General features: G+C 38.8%; 1 protein-coding gene across 1 annotated transcript; it reads left to right on the forward strand.

Annotated features, from left to right (window-relative positions):
• The first annotated feature begins 9,568 nt into the window (after positions 1–9,568).
• On the forward strand, positions 9,569–11,078 carry LOC128469324 (D(1C) dopamine receptor). Its single transcript, XM_053451137.1, has one exon. It carries the CDS (start codon positions 9,582–9,584, stop codon positions 10,983–10,985), a length of 1,404 nt encoding a protein of 467 aa, XP_053307112.1. The 5' UTR covers positions 9,569–9,581; the 3' UTR covers positions 10,986–11,078.
• Positions 11,079–21,668: the final 10,590 nt, after the last annotated feature.

The following is a 21,668-nucleotide window of genomic DNA, read 5'->3' on the forward strand; positions in this document are numbered from 1 at the left end:
ATTGAGTCTGAGCAAGTTCCAACAAACCATGCTACATCTGGTTTACGTCCTCCTGTGACCTGCTTATCCTAAACGGATCCACAGCTTCTCTGGCTTCCTCTGGGACAGTAATCCTCGACCTAACTTCTGGTTTCCGCTTCCTATACCCTGGCTCAGACGAAACATTGCATACTGCTAAACAGACTGTTTCTTGATTCTCAGTTGTCTGTCTGACTGCTTCAGTTATAGTTACATTGTTGTAACTATTAAGTTACAAAGTAACTGTGTCTTTCTATTTACACATTTCTAAATCAGTCTCAATCTCATGACATACCTCTGTGACCCTTGATATGACTTATTCTCGTTGCCAAAACTATGGAATTGTTCACAGTACTTTTAAAAAAAACACCAGCTTTGCTTTTTTAATGTGAAAGAACATTCTTATAATGGCATGCCCAAAAAGTTGAAGACAAGGACATTAAGGAATCCTACCATGTGTTAAAATTACTTGTTCCTAGTTAGTAACCATGATGGAAAGGAAAAACGAAAACTCCTTATTACAAAATATGCAATCTTTGAATTGTAAAACAACAGCAAAATCAGCTAAGAAGGAAAATTAAAAATAAAAAATTGCAATGACAAACATCATTCCTTCAAGAAACAACTGACTGTTTGTGCACATTGTAATTGCATGTCTTAAATATAGTTGGTGTATAGGGATTCATCAACCAGATATGACTTTACTTATTATCATGAAAATGTTTTAGACCAATCTATCTATTGAAGACAAGTATGCGAAAATCAATTATAAAAGTTACTGGAATTATGTTAATTCACTATACATACAGGACAGGAAAAACATACTGTAATTGTTAATCTATGATTTGCAACGGAAGTAAGAATGAAAGTGTTAATTCGAAAGATCACCTCCTCGTTATTTTGTTTTGTTTCTCACTTATTATATTTATTGTACACAGAGCCGGCCTTAGGTGTTCTGGCGCCCTGTGCGGACCACTCGTCTGGCGCCCCCCCCATCCCAAAAAAAGAAAGGAATCAAAACTTGTAACAAAACCCCAATCACTATATACTACGCCAAACATTGATGTGGTGTAGGCCTACCACTTCATTGTCTGGCTTAGTAGTAGGGATGCACCGAAATGAATTCTGGACTGAAACCAAAAGTGCAGCATTTACCTGGCCGAAACCGAATATGACCGCCCCCACACCATAACACATAACAAAACAATTAAATAACAATATATATATATGATTAACAGCAATCACATTCTTATCATGCCCGCAGATTCCAGGATGTACTCGTAGACTACTTGGCATGATAGGAGTATGATTGCCCTATGTACCCCGTCTGACTCCATTCTCCCTATCTACCCCCTCCTAACTATCTACCCTCTCCCTCTTTGAAGTTCACTTACATTTCAGAAGTCCTGTGGTGAGGGTGCAAGGCCTCTGCCTCCCAGCTCTGCCACTGTATGGAACAGTATAGAGTGATGGGAGTTATGATGTACTTTAGAGCATAATTATATAATGAAAAATACATTGGAAATGGTACAGCATAACACCCATCACTCTCACACACTTACCAATCCACACACATACACCAATCCACACATATACACCAATCCACACATATATACCAATCCACACACACATACACCAATCCACACACATACACCAATCCACACATATACACCAATCCACACATATACACCAATCCACTCCACACATATACACCAATCCACATATATACACCAATCCACACACACATACCAATCCACACATATACACCAATCCACACATATACACCAATCCACTCCACACATATACACCAATCCACACATATACACCAATCCACTCCACACATATACACCAATCCACTCCACACATATACACCAATCCACATATATACACCAATCCACACACACATACCAATCCACACATATACACCAATCCACACATATACACCAATCCACACGCATACCAATCCACACGCATACCAATCCACACACGTATACACCAATCCACACATATACACCAATCCACACATATATACCAATCCACACATATACACCAATCCACTCCACACATATACACCAATCCACACATATACACCAATCCACTCCACACATATACACCAATCCACTCCACACATATACACCAATCCACATATATACACCAATCCACACACACATACCAATCCACACATATACACCAATCCACACATATACACCAATCCACACGCATACCAATCCACACGCATACCAATCCACACACGTATACACCAATCCACACATATACACCAATCCACACATATACACCAATCCACACATATACACCAATCCACACATATACACCAAACCACACATATATACCAAACCACACATATACACCAATCCACACATATACACCAATCCACACATATACACCAATCCACACATATACACCAATCCACACATATACACCAATCCACACATATACACCAATCCACACATATACACCAAACCACACATATACACCAATCCACACATATACACCAAACCACACATATATACTAATCCACACATACACCAAACCACACATATATACCAAACCACACATATATACCAATCCACACATATATACCAAACCACACATATACACCAAACCACACATATACACCAAACCACACATATACACCAAACCACACATATACACCAATCCACACATATACACCAAACCACACATATACACCAATCCACACATATACACCAATCCACACATATACACCAAACCACACATATACACCAATCCACACATATACACCAAACCACACATATACACCAAACCACACATATACACCAAACCACACATATACACCAATCCACACATATACACCAAACCACACATATATACCAATCCACACATATACACCAATCCACACATATACACCAAACCACACATATACACCAATCCACTCCACACATATACACCAATCCACACATATACACCAAACCACACATATATCCCAATCCACACATATACACCAATCCACACATATACACCAAACCACACATATATACTAATCCACACATATACACCAATCCACTCTCACTGTCACTCTATGCTTTCCTACCTTTCCTCTTTCAGTTTCTTTGCCTCCTCTTCGCTCTTCTTCTTAGTTCTTCTGTCTTCTCTTCTTCCGGGTCAGAGGGCACGGAGACCGGTGGGCGCGGCTTCAGTGCTGTGCGCCGGGATCTGACAGCAAACCCCGGCGCACAGCAGCTGTTGCCGCGGGGATCACAAGGGAGCGGTATCGGAGGTCTGTTAAAGACCTCCGATACTGCTCCCTTGCGAGCCTGCTCCTCCAGCGGCGGACATTACTGTCCGTCTCTGGAGGGGTGCCGGGTGCCCCCATACTGGCGGCAGCGGACCCCGCGGCGGCAGGGGCGTCGGACCGCGCTGCGGCGGACCCCGCGGCGGCAGTGGCGTCGGACCGCGCTGCGGCGGCGGCGGACCCCGCGGCGGCGCCCCCTGGAGAGTGGCGCCCTGTGCGGTCGCACAGGTCGCACACCCCAAAGGCCGGCCCTGATTGTACAACAATAATTTAGATTAATAAGGTGTATGTCCTACACAGGGGTGGGATGGCCCGGGCGGTGAAATCTGCAGGTGAGGTAAGAGAACGATGGGATGATGTTGGGAGAATATGTGTAAGGGGATAAGGGATGTAGGATATAGGAATGTATGTATGTATGATAGAGGGAGAATGTATGTATAAGTGTGTTAACATGAATTTCTGTGTGGTTGTATGTGAGCATAAATGTCTATGTCTTAACTCATCTATAAAATACATTTCATACCTGTATGTATATTTCTTTATAAGCAGTTCAACTAAAAAAAATCAATTGTGGATATTACTGGAATCTATTGCTTCTAAAGCATATTGCCACGTGGCCCCCTATTCTATAAGGCTGTCATTGCTCATATGCAAATTTAGTTATGTTATGAATGTGAGGCATATTTTGTGTTTATGTCATGTTTCCTAACTTGGCATGTGGTATTCTTGTGTGTAAAAGGTTTCCACAATGTTACTGTTGGTTCAACATCCTGTTAAGTGTATTTTGTGGGGTTACCTTGGGTCACTATAACTTTTATGTGCTTTGGGGATCCAAATCTTGAGCTGTAAAAGTCATTTAGTACCAAAGCAGTGTTTAGACTGAAATTAACTAAAAATTAAATAAGTTGAAATAAATAAAATGTACTGAACAGATGTGGTACAGCATAACTCCTATACACAGCATAACACTATATACTGAGCCAGACATTGACGGTAGTGTAGCGTAACCCCATCACCATATACTAAGCCAGATGTTGACTTCTTGGTAGGTCTCCGCCCCTATCTACAGGTATCTAAGCCATTGGCAGTTGCTTTGCTTTTCTACAACTCAGATATCCTGTATTTACTGCTACCTGAACATCCAGTGTGTGCTCAGGTAGCTGCAAATATGGTATACCTGAGTTGTAGAATAGCAAAGCAACTGCCAAAGGGATCATGAAAGTCATTGGTCTCCTAGCTTGTGACTCAACCCTTGGGTAGGTTCATCAGGTAAATAACTCCTGTGGTGAATGCTCATTGGTCTAGGCATTGTGGCAACCACTACTATACATGCAGGATATTGACTAGTACTGCTGCTGCATGCGGCAGGTTGTGTGTCTGACTATAGGCAAGAAGGCTTCAGCCAACTTAGGACTAGTATACCAGTGGTCTTCTGACTACTTTTTCATACATGCCTTCCACCTCCCCCACCCAACCTACCCATCATTTTGTTGGCTACTTCTACCTATCAGTAATTTTTATGTACCCTCCTAAACATAATCCCTTCCCACTTTAAGTCATCAAAGAGTGCCAAAACTGGATTGTAATGGCATCAAAACGTGGCAAACAAATGAGCAAATATTAGTAAAATTTTGGAGAGTTTGCCATTCATTCTCGTTTGTTCCAATGGGGCCCTTTTCCATAGCAGAGATTTTATACGAAAGCCTGAAATTGGCGAACATTGTTAAAAAGAACCTTTGTATGAATCCGAATACAGAAGTCTGCTACCTAATGGGGGCCCACAAATGGAAGAGCTATGTTTGGCTACCAAGATTATCTTTTAACGTCATGTACTTAAACAAGTGTGATATAATTAAAACTAAGATTCTTAAAAGACTAACAAAAAAAAGACAATCCTAACCAATCCACAATGATTATATGGCAATAGCATTTGCTTTAATATCAGATTGCTTTATCCTGCATCAGCTTTTTTTTGTCTGTCAACTTGAATTTGTTTGAATATAGAGAAAATACTGAAATATTAATTCCAAGAATCTACTTGGAATACAAATCCCATTTATAAAATAATCTTCCACTTTGATAATGCTTGACTTACAGGATGCAAATGTTCTTGTAACTTATTTCATTGGAGACATCAATGTATTTTAACATATCTTACCATATCACAGAGATGCAAAACATCCGTGATTTTCTGCTGGGCCCCCCGAGGAACAGCTGCTGTTAGGCTCAGAAATATTTCTGGGCTGCTAAAGCTTTATGAAATGATCCACAATGGTAAATCCTGGTCTAGAGTTAGGATTTATTTATGTTCATAATGTTTACAATTATATGTTTATGGCGTTTACGTTTACACCAGATGTAGTTATAATGCCATCTTTAATACATAAATGGCAAGGCAAGAATATTCTTTGGTGCCCTCCACCCCTACAGTTGCATAAACAGTATGCATGGCCAATTCAAAGTATTCTCCAGTGGTTGCTCGCTCTATATTTCTTACTATATGCAGTTCACGCTAAATCCCTAATGGCAACACGCAAGAAAGAGGTGACACACATGATCCATGCAGCCTATGGGTATTGCTAGATGACGGGACGTGCTTGTTAGTCACTTTCTTTCAAATCTTTTGTTGGAAGTCATAACTTGGGTACACTGTGGGCAGCGAATGAACACGAGGTAGGCAAATGTATCATGGTTATCAGGTTGCAGCAGTTGTTGAAGGAGCTCTATGAGCCATCATGGTATGGCCATTTGTCACTTATTATCAAAAGGTTAGGAGTGTGAGGCAGATCTGAGCAAAAGTGAAAAAAATGGGAAGAGGGAATTCTGTACATTTAATGATGTTTCACTGAGCTAAAGAAAATGTGGGATAACCGCAAGTAAAACATATACTTATTTCTGTCAAAGAGTGTTATTAAGTATAACGATTAAAGCCCACACCTTATGATGTATGCATAATCTACCACATAAATCCACATCCTGTTGCTGTAATCGTGAAGGAAAGGCAAATTGAAAGCTATCTTTCAACCAATTAATGAGATTCTGAATCATTACACGAGGTAGTTTACTCTGGAAAGAGCTACAAATCATTTTAACTGTCTTGGTTTTTCTGAGAGAGAAGCGCAAGTTAGTTTAGTGAAGAGAATTAGTATTATAGCATTACTATTTCTTCAAAACACCAGCAGACATAGAAATATAATATGATTCATTTATAAAGATGCTGAGTTAATAGGCTTTCATCGTACAGGATTATTAAAAAGGTTACCTGAAACACATACTGTATGCCGTGACTCTCCCCAGAATATCTACACCAGAGACAGCCATCTTCATTTCTTGTTCTCAGAATTTTTCCTCCCCATTAAGCCTCACCAATAGTACATATTGAACTACTTCACATAAAACCTAATATACATTTGTTACCTGTAGAGACATGATAAAAAGCATGGGTGCAGGTTGAGAAACAAAATATTATCTCTCGCCTACTGTTAGTTTGCTGATTGAATATCTGAATATAAGCCACAAAATAAATGTAATTATAAAAGCATAACCTCTGGCTTGAACAAGGCTAATTGGAACCGGTATTCCTTTTAAAAAGCCTGGGGTCAGTCTAGGGTCATTAATGGTTGGAGCTACCATTTTAATTATTATTATTATTATTTAATTTAATGGTATTTAATTTACAGGTATCATAGGTACATACCAATTTAACCTCTTGTAGGTACCTCACTTATTCCTCAAGATTAAAAAAATGAACATAATTTAAATAAAAAGAATCCATGAGAGTCAAGGTGACATCTTGATAGTTGTTAATTCTATGTTGATTAATAAAACTGAGCTTCCAGCATTGAAGAAAGATGATATATATATTGTTGATGTCTACAGTAACATCCATTATTCTGATGCAAGAGCAAGAAACTAACTAGTCAATACCTTACATTCTGTTGCCTGGGACTATGACCTTCCTTATGCTCCAACCAATCAATAAAGGAGCATGATGAGAGTTGCCCACAGCAGTTGGAGTGTCAGAGCTTACTTATCACCCATGCAATAAATCTCAAATTAGAATCTATCTAGAATGACACAGACAAAAACACCATCACATGTAGAGAAAAACTCAAGGGGGTCCCAATAGGCCAACATTTTTACACAGTATTTTGCAGCTCTGTTGGATTATTGTGGTAAAGGTTAAAACTAAGTCCAGAGAGAGTGTCCCAGGACAACAGAGGGAAGCATATTGGATGTTTACTGCTTAGGATCCCAGGAGAACTGTTGAGCTTACATCCAATGGATTACTTTGGTCGGACAATGACAATATTCTTTGTATTGAGAATGCTGATATTGTTATGTTCTATGTGAAAAAGAGCAGGTATCCCTTTGCCTGTAAGATAGTAATGCAGGATCCTTACTTTTGGGTGAAATACTATATGTATAAGCATTGATTTATTGTGACAACACATGTATGTTTAAATGTGTAAACATTTTAAGTAATCTTTCTTTATCTATGCATATATCTATTTATGTGCATAGAAACAGTAACAGATGTTAATAAGGGAGACATTATACCGTGTATGCTGTAGTTGTAAGCTTTATATCCAGGATTTCAGCACACAACAAATACAGACAGCTGGAAAACCTCTAAACAATATGTGGTGTTAAGATTTTTAAATGGTCTATCCATAGAGAAAGAAAAAAAGAAGATGGGTGAGAGAGAGAGAGAGAGAGAGAGAGAGAAGATAAGGAGTGAGAAAGAGAAGGGGGAGAGAGTGAGAGAGATAGAGGGAGAGAGGCAAACGAGAGAGGGGGTAGAGAGAGGGGAACAGAGAAAGGAAAGAGACATGACATGTTCTCAAATTGTGAGCTTTATAACTAGGGTATCACACAGCTGGAAAAAGCTACAGCACTCAGACTACCCATATACTGCCATGGGCTTTAATGCAGACAGCTGGAGCTCAGACCAACCCGAAATATCAAAAACTAAATCACACAGAGAAGTAAGTAGGGCAGCAATAGGCAATCCGCCAGCAGACAGCCCCCTGTCACAATACATTCTATCTATCTATCTATCTATCTATCTATCTATCTATCTATCTTTCTATCTATCTATCTATCTATCTATCTACATACACACACACACACACATATATATATATATACATATGTAGAATTCTTCTGTCTCTATGTGCAGGACATAGTGTGTGAGAGGACCTGACTAAAATCACTAAAGGACACATTTCTCCTTCAAATGCATTTATTCAGTCGAATATGTGAAATAAATAACAAATACATATTTATGGGGGAAACACTGAAGGGAAGGCAACAACACACAAGTCAGCTCCTTCATATTGAAGTAAGCCTTTGAGTGCCCGAGGGAGTTAGTTATCTGCTGTCTGAGAATAAAGAGTTAAACATAAGGATTACCTGACACAGAATTAAAATTCCCTACCTACATTTTCTTGAAAACCTGCCTAGTACACACAGGGGACTTACGACCACTAGGAGAGCCACTTAAGGATTTCAAGGGGTTAAAAAACACTCCGTTGTGAAGAAGAGCACATCAGTACCTGCCCTCCTCCCGGAGACGTCTGTGGATCTATTTTTAACCAAAACCAATCGTAAGGGTACCGAGTGATGGATAACCAGTGATGCTGATGATGCTGCACGTTTTATTCATCATTCCGGGACCAACAGGGTCAAGCTACACACATCGGTCAAGCTACACATATCATTTATTCTGCTCGGTATAACAAATGGACCTCCTGTATATATCATTGGGAAAGGGGTACACACCGAAATGCCAGCGCAGCCTCTCATCACACTTGGGATTTACGCAAACAGCGACTATGCGAGCAAAATGACTTCATGATCGCTTTCCTTCTCTGACTTGTGATGGTTATTAGGACCTCGGACGTTATCCTGAGCTGGTCACTGTAAAATGTGCATGGATTAGATAAGGAGAGATCTGCTTTATTGCCTGAGAAGAAATCATGCGGGGACAGAGAAAACCAGAAGCTGCAAATGAGTTTCATCTTATCCAGTATTAGGTTTTTTCCCTCAACAAACAAATAATAATGTTGAGCACTAGAGGCTGCTTTTAACTTGAGACCAGTCTCATCTCCAGCTCTGTTGCAGTATTGCTTAACGCTGGCTGAGGATATCCCCTGATCAGGTAATGCAAGGTGTGTGAGGTTCCCATCAGGGCTCCTGATTGTGCAGCTGTGCATGTTCCAGGTACAAGGCGCTGTAAGGAAGGGGCCATCAGCCTGGGCCCCCCCTCATGGAAAACATCTCTGTTTACAATGTAACCATCCACGTGTTGCATGCAGATCAAGACGAGGGGAACACGGACCCGAGCCTCCGAGCCCTCACCGGATTTCTCCTGTCCTTGCTAATCCTGTCTACTCTCCTGGGCAACACGCTGGTGTGTTTAGCAGTCATCAAGTTCAGACACCTGAGGTCCAAGGTGACCAACTTCTTTGTCATCTCTTTGGCGGTGTCTGACCTGTTTGTGGCTCTCCTGGTGATGCCATGGAAAGCCGTAACGGAGGTAGCAGGCTACTGGCTTTTTGGCAAGTTTTGTGACACTTGGATTGCTTTTGACATAATGTGCTCTACTGCATCCATCCTCAACCTGTGCATCATCAGCCTGGACCGCTACTGGGCTATCGCAAGCCCCTTTAGGTATGAAAGAAAAATGACACAGAGGGTAGCTTTTATCATGATCGGGGTGGCATGGACCTTATCTATTCTAATATCCTTTATACCGGTGCAGCTCAGCTGGCATAAATCCCAGGAGCTTGATGATGATAATGACCTTAATTCAATTAACCAGACCGAGAACTGTGATTCTAGTCTGAACCGGACGTATGCTATATCGTCTTCGCTTATCAGCTTCTATATCCCTGTGGTCATCATGATTGGAACCTATACCAGGATCTATAGAATTGCTCAGACTCAGATTAGGAGAATTTCATCGTTAGAGAGGGCAGTGGAGCATGCACAGAGTTGTCACCCCGATTGCCCTCACGAAAATTCCTTAAAGACCTCCTTTAGAAAGGAGACCAAGGTTCTGAAAACATTATCTATCATTATGGGTGTGTTTGTCTTCTGCTGGCTTCCCTTCTTTGTATTGAACTGCATGGTCCCATTCTGCCATACAGGTCTCCCAGGGCAGAATGAGCCCGAGCCACCATGTGTTAGTGAGACCACTTTCAGTATTTTTGTGTGGTTTGGATGGGCCAACTCGTCACTCAATCCTGTCATTTACGCTTTCAATGCGGACTTCAGGAAAGCCTTCACCACCATCCTTGGATGCAATAAGTTCTGCTCTAGCTCCAACGTGGAAGCTGTAAACTTTAGCAACGAGCTGGTCTCCTACCATCATGACACCACCTTCCAAAAAGATGTACCTGCAGTTTTCAACAGTTCACAACTGCCCAACATGGTACCTCAAGAACATGAGGACTTAGAAGGACCTTGTTTTGACAAAGTGTCGGTCATTTCAAACTCACATGGGACAAGAAGCCAAAGGAACATGTTACTTCCAGCAAGTGTCCAGTTTGAATGTGAGGCAGAAATTTCCCTGGAAACTATCACTCCATTTACTTCCACTGTACCGATTGAATGTCATTCCCATGTGCTTCAAGATGACGACAGGCAATATGCTAAAAAACTTTACTAAAATATTGAAATACTCAGTAGCTTGCTGGCATACATGTCTAATATTTATATGTTACATGACAATAACCCAAGGAGGTTAATTGGACACCTTGTGGCAAACGTGTAAGTTTTAAATATGTGCACTAGGTGTGCTTTTAGTGTATCTACTGTCTTGGCTTTAATCAATCTGCAATAATTCCATGTAGGAGTGATTGTGATAAACTATTTAGTTAGAAAAGAAACTCAGGGACTGAGCTCTGTCTGTTCCTATTGTGTTCCTATTGTGTGTGTTAATTTACTTACCTAGGTTGTGGTTATTGTCTCTTCCTGTCTTTCAAGATTAACAAGAACCAGCAAACCAGGATTTACTCCATGGGTTAGTAGACATTTTGCTTTTGTGATATCTTTGTATAAATAGAAGCAGCCTAGAAAGGTTGCTAATCCATAAACACTTTGAATAGATCTCTGTAGCTCTTTTGACTGGCTCTGAATAACAATGCACATTTCTGTTAAATCTCATGGTGTTATTAAAAAAGCTTTATTTAATAAAACTGAACAGCTGTGATAAAAAGAATTAGGGGCAGGTGCTCATTCCTGTGTTGAAATTATAGTTTCATAGCTCATAAAATAATGACATTAAGGAATGTATATATATATACCATTATTATGGAAATCAAATGAAAGGATGATACATGCTAAAGGCAGAGACAGATCCTGAAAAGGGACATTTTACCAAAAGGTGGTAGGAAACCTCAATATCCTTTTTTTCTCCAGCGATATAAATATCTACAATTGTTCATATCTCATCATAATGGATCTACAGAAACAACAACAGTGCCAAAATATTCCATAGCACTGTGCAATAGATAGGCGAAATCGCAAATGAGCAGCTGCAATTTAACCTATACATATACATCCACATATATTGTCTGTAAGCTGTAGTATATCTTGTAATAATTTTGGCTTTTATAATAAAAATCCACATGCTGTTAACACTAGTGATATTTTAACTTTCTTTGCTAGTAGTGGTTTAGTTTTCCTTTTCTACAATTCACTATTTTGTGTTTTTATACACATTTTTACAGGTATGCTCATTTTGCTGAAGATAAAATATTTCTTTTTTTTTAATACAAATATGAAATATTAATATCCATGGGTTTAGCTACCTTTGACTAGCATCCTGGAGTTATACTATTCAGCCCAATGCACCAAGCCGTCTACTTATTTTGATAGTAAAACATATTGATTTCCTCTTGCATCCCTGTTCATCCAATGTGAAATACTGGGACAGACAATACAAAGCTATGTCTTATGGGAACATCTGCCAATATGTTCAGACAGTCCATTTTATCATTGCATATATTCGTTTGCAACAATTGATCTGCATTTTGTTTTACAAACAGAAACACAAATTAAATTGGGAACTGTCTTGTCTGTTTTTCTACACTTATTGATACATTGGTCAAATGGAAGTTCTTGTGTCACATCCCAACGGGGTTTTAAACCCTGTAAAAAGCTTCTGAATAGAAAGGCTTGCAGATTGTAAGTGAACTCACCATAGTGGTTCATAAATATATGTTTTTAGATGCTACAAAGAAACATCTGGCCTTCCCTTGAGGTCGTTTTGTAGTGTACATTGAATGCATTTATTCAATATGTATCATTACTAAATTTAACATAAGTCCCAGGTGACTGCATTCCAATGAAGCCATGCCAAAGCTTTTCCAAGAATGCTGAACCTTCATCCATATGCAATATTTCAGCTACATAAGGTTCTTTGTATTGCATGGCATGGCACTAAGCATATAAGCAAAACCAACAGCCAATTGCTGTAGGAGACAGAGGCTTATAATACTAATGTATAAACTAAGAAAGGCATAGAATGATTAGAGGTACTGATAAAGGGACGGTCTAATCTCACTGACACCCCTATTGTAGAAAGACGCATAGTAAGAAATATGCATTCTTCCAAAACGCAGAAAAAGTTAAAAAATAAATCACAGAAGTGGAAGTCCTGCCAACTTCTTCCTCCATGATCTGACGTCCTTTCCACTGATTGGCTGTTTGAAGCTGTCAATCAGTGACAGGAAAGCGCTTCCATGGAAATCACTTGAGTTTGCTGGAGGTGAGAACTTCAGGTGCAGGCCCGCAGCCGCAGGGCATTTAACCGAGGAAATGGTCAAATGCATTTGTTGATTCTGCAGGATCCCCCCACACATTTGTAAAATGGACCACATGAAAAATTAAATGGACTATGCAGCTATCTTATGTGTTATAGTTAATTTGATGGCTCGGGTAGCCTTTTAATATGAACTAAGATTCCCATCATTTTAAGCAAAAATTCTTATTTTTTTCTCCTGTAGGTGTAATCACATAAAACAGCACAGAAACTTTTAAGAAGCTTTGTATGTTGCTATGGCAATATTATATCAGTATCTGTTTTTTTTTGTTACTTGGCAAGTGTTTACAGCAAAAATGTATGAGTGAATTTTTTCTGGGAAAAGTCTGATTACTAGGAATATATTGGCATATTTGACAGCTGGCTGGGCTTTAAAATGACATTTTAGCAGCCCTACCATAATATTTTATTCTTTAATTGGATATATCCTAGTCCTACTTTCAAAAGCTAGGGTTTCGTAAAGAAAATAGGCCATTCAGTCTTAAGGATTTAAGGGAAAAATCAATAATAAGATAACATTTATATGTAGTATATTTTTAGTAAAGGGAAATGAAGTGACAATGAATCCCCCCAGAGTGTTCTGTTGATGACCAAAAAAATATTTAACCCCTTAATGACAAAGCCCGTACATGTACGGGCACAAAATGCATTGTTTTCAATGGGTTTAGGGGCCGCCATTTGTCCTTAAGGGGTTAAGAAGTAAAACAGTGATTAAAATATTATTGCAGTTTGCTGGAAATTGACAATCTTGGTTTATTCACTAAAGGGGCATGAGTGGAAAGGCATTGATTTTTTTTTCCTGCAAAGCTTCTATTACACAAGCCAACCCTGAATAATACCTACTTCAATCAGTGAAGTCACTTATAAGAAATCACACTGATTTAAATATACATTATGCAAGGCCAACTGACCACTTATGGTAGACATTCTTTATTGGGGCTGACACTTAATAATTCATGAACATGGAAGTGGTCATAATCTAAAACTAGAGGGTCAGAGGTTTAGATATGATATTAGGATGTTTCACTTTATTGAGGGGTGGCAGATAAATGGAACAGTCTCCCAGCAGAAGTGGTAGAGGCTAATACAGTGAGAGAATATAAACATGCATTGTATAAGAAAAACGCAATCCTGGAAAAGGACTAATTAAGGTCCGCATCATGAAAAATAGGCAGGCTAGATTAGTTAAAGGTCTCATGGAAGCTGACACTTTAGAGAATAAATTCACACTATGAGCTTCCTCAGTGCCAAAACACTATTTACGGTAAGGGGAATTTTTTCATTTCTCAGTAGTGAGTGAAAACCAGTAATACCTTTTTATGTTAACATATTCATAAAATATGATTTTGAATTACATAAACTTCCTACTTCAGATACAATTACATTTTATTTCATTTTCTTAAAATGATTTCTCGTCAATTCCCACCCTCTTGAGCCAGTTTCTAGCTATTTTTGTTAAATAATCTAAATGGCAACATAAGAGCTGGACTGGGAATAAAAGCCAGCCATGCAAAAGGTTGAGTGCCAGCCCTAAATATGATTGTGCCATTATTGCCTGATTGTGGTGGGATTCTAGCTGTTTAATATATACACCACCATCATGCCCCCACCATTACTTTGCATGCATTTCTATAATAATGCTTATAATCCTAGCAGTAAGATAGTCACATGCCATATGAGCCATCAGTCTATTTCAGATATTTAATAAATATTTAATTTAATATTTAATATTTAAATTGTAATATTTATAGGTAATGGTAAGTTCATTATTCATCTCCAATAAGTCAAAAATTTTTGGTACACATATTTTGACCCCAGGGCCAGACTTAGATCTATGTGGCCACCAGCCATGCGGGGAAGGCTTTCAGAGTGGCCCTAGGGCAGACAGACCACCAGGAAATTTACCATGATTCTGGTAAGCCAGTCTAGTCCTGGGTAGCTTCCAGAAGCTGTTACCCAAAGTGGATTCAGGAACTCTTCTTTAAATACATTAGTGGAACCAGGTCACTTTAAATCTAGCAGGGATTTGTTTTATCTGAGAAAAACAGTGCACTTTACTTGTAAATTGCACAAATTAGTTTTCTGAAGTCATCTAACGTCATCATCTAAGTCTGATGTTTAACTGGGTAGGTGCTAGATGGATGAAGAGAATCATAAAAAGATGTCATTCAGCTATTACTACTGCAAACCATTCTCTCATCAACCCTGAGTGACCTTAATGAAAATCAGAACTATTGGCACCGTGTTTATCTGGTACCTGTGCTGACCTCAGAGCAGTTCAAATGCACATGGTATAAGAGCATGTGACGTGTGTTCTACATGTGAATATAAAAGGCACGGCACTGATGTATCTCAATTTTCAACATCATGAATATAATACATAATTTCAAGTCCATAGAATGCAGACTATCTATTACAATATATATATATATATATATATATATATATATATATATATATATATATCTTATATATATATATATTGCTGTGGTATTCACTGCTTGTGTGATATACAAGGGCAAAGATCAAAGACTGGCCTGGTATTCAAAATTGGCTGTGGCAGATTCAGCAGCCAATAAACTATGATCTATGGGACCTAAAAGTAGGAGCACCAGAAAAAGCAATCCATAGTAATAAGGCTTAGCTTAAACACTGTTTATTCAGCATAACTGGAAAAATACGGTAATATGTAAATTGTTTCAGTATCTCTGTCTACAAAGCCGACTGCGCCTCCACTGGGAGACACATCACTATCTACTTTTGTGAGTACCTATCTTTTTATTTGCAGTTCAGTATTTATTTTACCACTCATCTTTTTTATCACTTATCATCCCAACTGGCCATTATGGGTGCCCAGAAAGAGGCCTCCATAGTTCCTTTGAAACTGGGTCGCCAGGATATGATGTCATATCCTAATGCCCATAAGTAAGGACCGTTGTGCAGAGGCTTCTCTAAGTTTGGGCTAGGGCAGTACCAAAGATAAATGCATCACTGCTCCTCACTATTCATTTAACACATTGTTTCATGGAAAAATTAACAGTCAAAACCTACGCAGACAGTTCTACGTACACTCTAACATGGCTATGTTAACCTTTTCATTGACATATTAATTTAAAGTGCTATCAACATTTCAAGGGTTATTAATAAACTACTTTTTTCTTTGGCAGCATTTCAAGGGTTATTCGAAAAACTTTTTTACTGTACCAGAAAGACAAGAGCTAATTTCAAAGCATTTGTTAACTGCCTTAACTAAGTGGGTATTTTCTTATTTATTTCCCTGTGCGTCATTTCCACAGAATTCCCTCAAACTTCATCGGTGACAAACTCATGAAAATAATGTTGTTGGTTAACTTGTTACGGTATTGAAAAGTTCACCTATGAAACTTGACAAAATTAATTATACAAGAATGACGATTGACAGAAGATGCAAGATTCTGATGGCATGAGGCCCTTGCAATGCTAAGCGATTTACTTTTTTGCCTTAATGTCCTCGTTTGGTAACTTACTCAGGGGTCCTGTTTTGCAATTGTTATTCCACTCATGGAAAATACACACCGTCAACATTTAAATTCAAATAAATAAAAATAGAAAATAAACACAATTGAACAAATGATTACAAAATTCAAACTTTGTTTTTGTTTCCAGCCATAGAATAATTAATTCTAAACACATAATAAACATATTCTATAAAGGAAAAGAGAGATAGAACCACTTATTTTTTTAAAAAAGTGATTTTTCTCATCTATTTTGTCAATCGCCTATTCAGTGAAGGTCATTGACTGACGGTATTAACATCTTGGCTTCAGACCTCACAGAGCCTTGCAGTTTTTTCAATAATGTAATTCTTTAAGAAAACTATTTGCTGTGAGAATCACTCCATTCACTTAAATCCACGTTGCATAGGTACAAAAACACTCATTCTGCTTAAAAGCAATATACAAATAAACTGAGACAAAAAAGGGAAAATACCTTTTTTGTAAACCCATTAGCAAATAATATCCATGTACAAGATTACCTCAAAGACCAGTGCTCCTAATTCATTAGATGTCTTCGATTTACCAAACTTCATCCCATAATTATCCATGAATTCTAGTTGGTAGCACTTTGCTAATGATATCCTATCACAAGATTATTATATTCCCTCCGGTAGCTTATTGTATTCGGTTGTACTGTCTGGTTATGGTTTAGTATAATATGAGCTGTAAATGTGTATAATCAAACATAATAACATACATTTATTGGAATCATAAATTGAAGTAGTCCAAATATACAGTCCATCATTTTTGTTGCCGTCCTGTAACCAATGAGTTAAGCCTGCTGATTATTAAAATCAAGATACAAGGTGAAATCCTACTTTTACAAATATTCTTGCATATACTTTATTATTGTATTTCTTTTTATTTGGGGATCCGGAGAGGACAGGTGTTTAAAACGTATACATAAAAGTGATTCTGGTGAAAAGTTGGAAAAGTTACTACTTGATCAACCAACGTAATAAATATAAATCAATTATTATATATAAATCAATCTCCAAGCAACCAATGTAATGGGCCATTATCATTCATTGGATGTTATGATTACCGTATTTGCTCGATTATAAGACGAGGTTTTTTCCAGAAATACCCCTCGTCTTATAATCGAGGTCGTCTTCTAATCAGACCTCATTCTGCTTTCGGCCGTGCTGCTTACCGGTCTTTGATCGCGAGCAGCGTCTCTGCTATTAGCAGCAGGAAACAGGAAGCTAGCACAGTCCTCACATAACTCTACCTCCCCCCTCCTTCCTCTGGGGGCGGGGCCAGAGAAGTTGCTCGCACAGCCGGGCCCCTGCAGAAGTCTTCGAGTGGGAGATCTGCAGTTCAGGTAAGGGGGTGGGGGGTTTGAGTGTGTATGTGTGATTAATGGAATGAATGAGTATTTAAATGTTTGTGAATGAGTGTGTGATAGCATGGATGTGTAAGGGGGGGTGGGGGTGGTAGCATGGCATAGGGAGGCTGTAATCACACTTCTAACATCCCCAGGTTCCAGCATGTACTGGCTGCCTTGGCTTGATAGGAGTGTGATTGCTGTTAGCAGTATATATATATATATATATCCAGAAATGCATTTAAACCCTCTATATGCCACTCAGCCCCATGATATGCCTTTTAACCCCCTATATGCCAGAGTGGCATATAGGGGTATAAGGCATATCATGGGGCAGAGGGGCATATAGGGGGTTAAAAGGCACATCATGGGGCAGAGTGGCAAATAGGGGGGTATAAGGCATTTCTGGGGGCAGAGTGACAAGCCTGGGGGCAGATGTGCATAACTGGGGGGGCAGGTTGGCAAATAAAGGGAAATAAAAAAAATATTTTTGTCAATCATAGCTTTTATTAAATATGAAAATTAGTTTACATGAATTAATATTTACTAGTAAAACTTTTTTCCTATAGGGTAGTCTTATATTAAGGCTTTTTTTTTTCCCTAAATTAATATTTTGATTTTGGGGGGTCGTCTTATAATCGAGCAAATACGGTATATCACTTTTTAAGTGGTCACTTTTTTTTATACACAATCCCAACCAGGGTACCTTTTGGCCTGGGTGCAAGCATAGCCATGTCGCCCCCTAGTGCCTGTCCTACTTCTGTACAACCACACATTCCCTCGCATACACCTCACACATATTTACATTTACCTGGAGCAGGTGTCCCAATACTTTTGTTCATATAGTGTATCTTTATAGCTTATTTAACCACAAGATCAACTAAAAGACTTTTAATTAAATATAACTCTCCTTTTGGATTCAAAAAGTCATCTGTATTTGTATTAGTTGGCAAAAATAAAAACAACACAGAATCTGCTGGCACAGGAAAAAAGAGCTCAATTAGATCTAAAAATACAGCTATTAAACCTCCAATAGTGTGAAAACAGCAGCTACACTGCAGGATTCTAACATTAGCGAATAACTTACCCTGTCATGGAAAATTGCTTATTTTCTTACAGTGAACTGGCACATATTTTGTTTAAACCATTATGTGTAAAAATAAAACTTTTATTTCAATGTTATTAATGAATTGTCATTTCCAAAAGGGCATATGACCCTGTCCTGAACTAAAGAAACACTATATAAGTAAATAAAATACAAATTCAAGAAATATCTCAGTTAAACTGTGTTTCTTATGCTTTGTTAACGTGCCTTGTGTCTATATTCTCTAATATCCCAGTGCAGAAAATGGTCTACTTGGTTTGGCGGATCCATACAGTCATGTCTTCCCATTTCCACCCTTCATGTATATCCCACAAAGAACAATTTTTATGCCAAGTAAAAATTGTTATCAGCCAGCCACTATGAATACTTCATCTGTCTTGGGTGTAACCATCACTTAACTCTATATGCTTGCAGGTTGGCAAAATACTTCGCAGCAACACACGTGCATAATTTGGATAAAAATACAAGTAAAGCCAATTCAGAACTTAGATAAACTCGTTTCCTTTGTTTTTATTATTTCTTTTTAATATTATTATTTTGTTATGTCTATTGTGTGGGTTTCAAAATGTTTGCAAGTCATGACAAAATGTTCCACCCTCCTCCACAAAACACATAATAAAGGCACTCACATCCCCTCAGTGAATGAAGGTTGTTGTGCAAGTGATAGCATGCAAGTACATGTGACCTAATTTGAGTATGGTCAACACTCCATTAATTATGCTAAAATAATATTAAGATTAAGGATTAAGAAAATCCTTTATTTTGTGCAGCAGTTTTTTTTTGTTGATTACCATTAATTTAACTGACTTCTTAATGAATAGACCTAACTGTGAAATGTTCACTCATCATCAATCTTCCAGTTTGTAGAGCTGAACCTTCCTCCAGGACAACAGAATCTGCAACACTGAATGGCTCTTCGGAAAAGATGCTTGCTGGTGGGGAGTATCAGATTTCCATGGTGACACACAATCGTGTCAGCAACACAAAATGTTTACTGTGGACCATCACTACCAGTAGCTGTTTTCACTAAAACAGATACTTTCAGTAGCTCTGTTATGCAGCATGCCCTCCTGTGCTCTTCATATAGCTGCTGTAGTCTCCGATGAATGTGCCCATGCTTTGGTGATGTTTATTCATCTTTCTCTGTATCAGGAGTTGTCTGTATGCCAATGGATCCTGCTCAGATCCCTGATCCTCATGTCTTCTCACAAACTGGGATGTGTGGTCTATGAATATAGGGTCAAGCATGGCATGATGTCTCAATGCATTGTGCTTATTGAAAGGCACTGGTGAACAAAATAGTGAAAGCAATAATGATGGTGACAATGAGATGGTGGCACCACCATACTGCATAATGTATGTTTTCTGAATTCTTCATAGACTTTTTTTCTCACAAAACACTGAAATATTTCATAAAGAAAATTATTAATGTTAAGGTGCAAGGTAGGTGATTGTTATTGGGCGTTGCTGCCACTTTTGAGACAGACACAGCATTTCTCCATTGCATATACTTGTATGTAATAATACATTGGGAGCAGTGGTACAAATTATTATCCACTAAATTATCATAAGACAATTCTATAAGCTTTGCTAAATTACCTCTCTACAATACTATTAATTCTCTCCATGTTGCATCAAGTTTGACATAACCAACATAATGATGATGACATTCCATACAACTGTCACAGCCCTGGATCCGTCACTGATGGGCAGGCAGCTGCCTGTAGGTGTCGGGTATCAGGGACTTCGCACAAAGGGCAGGAGGATCTGTCCAGAAACATATACTTACCCGTTCCTGACGCGCTGGAGGCTCTGGCAGCATGAACACGAGGGGGGGTGACGCATGGTGGTAACTTGCTCTGTTGAGTTACTAGTTGTGTATCCTGTCCTAAGCTGCCACCTGAACCTTGCTGTATCTACTCAGTACCGCTGTTGGGATCCTCTAAGTCCTGGTTTACTCCTACCGAGGGCTTCTCCCTTGGTGGTCATTTGGACAGAAGAACTTCCCTGGTAAGTGCCTCTGGTGTGGGCAGACACGAAAACAACTACAAGACTGTGTGGTCATGCTGCTAATGCTTTTGCTATGGCTAATCTTAGAGTGGAAAGTGGTGGACGTGGGGATAACAATGTTAGCCCCTCTCCTCCTATGACTATATCAGATTCAGAAACAATATAAAGTTCATGAATGATTTTCTCATCATGCATTGGATGGCTATCCTGTATCTATGATGAAACCAAGGACTGATTGAGGTTTGAGTCTTTACATCAGGAAAAACAGACAGACTAGATGGGTCAGTGGTTCTTGTTTCCCATCAAATTCTATTTTTCATTAGCAGAAGAGATGGAGGGGGAGGAACAGCAGCAGTTATTGCTGAAACGTCTCCTACTGAAATGTCAATATACAACACATCAACAACATTTCTGAACATGGGGTCAATCCTCATTATCAGATACACCACATGGTTCTGTGGCATATCGGGGGTTAAAGGCATTTCTGGAGGCAGAGTGGCATGTAGGGGGTTAAAGGCATATCAGGGAGGCAGAGTGGCATATAGGGG

This window comes from Spea bombifrons, chromosome 11 (genome assembly GCF_027358695.1).
Source record: "Spea bombifrons isolate aSpeBom1 chromosome 11, aSpeBom1.2.pri, whole genome shotgun sequence".
In the NCBI taxonomy this organism is placed as follows: Eukaryota; Metazoa; Chordata; class Amphibia; order Anura; family Pelobatidae; genus Spea; species Spea bombifrons.

Bases quoted from the DNA above. Each gene is read 5' to 3' on its own strand.
- LOC128469324 (XM_053451137.1), top strand. From the start codon at position 9,582: ATGGAAAACATCTCTGTTTACAATGTAACCATCCACGTGTTGCATGCA.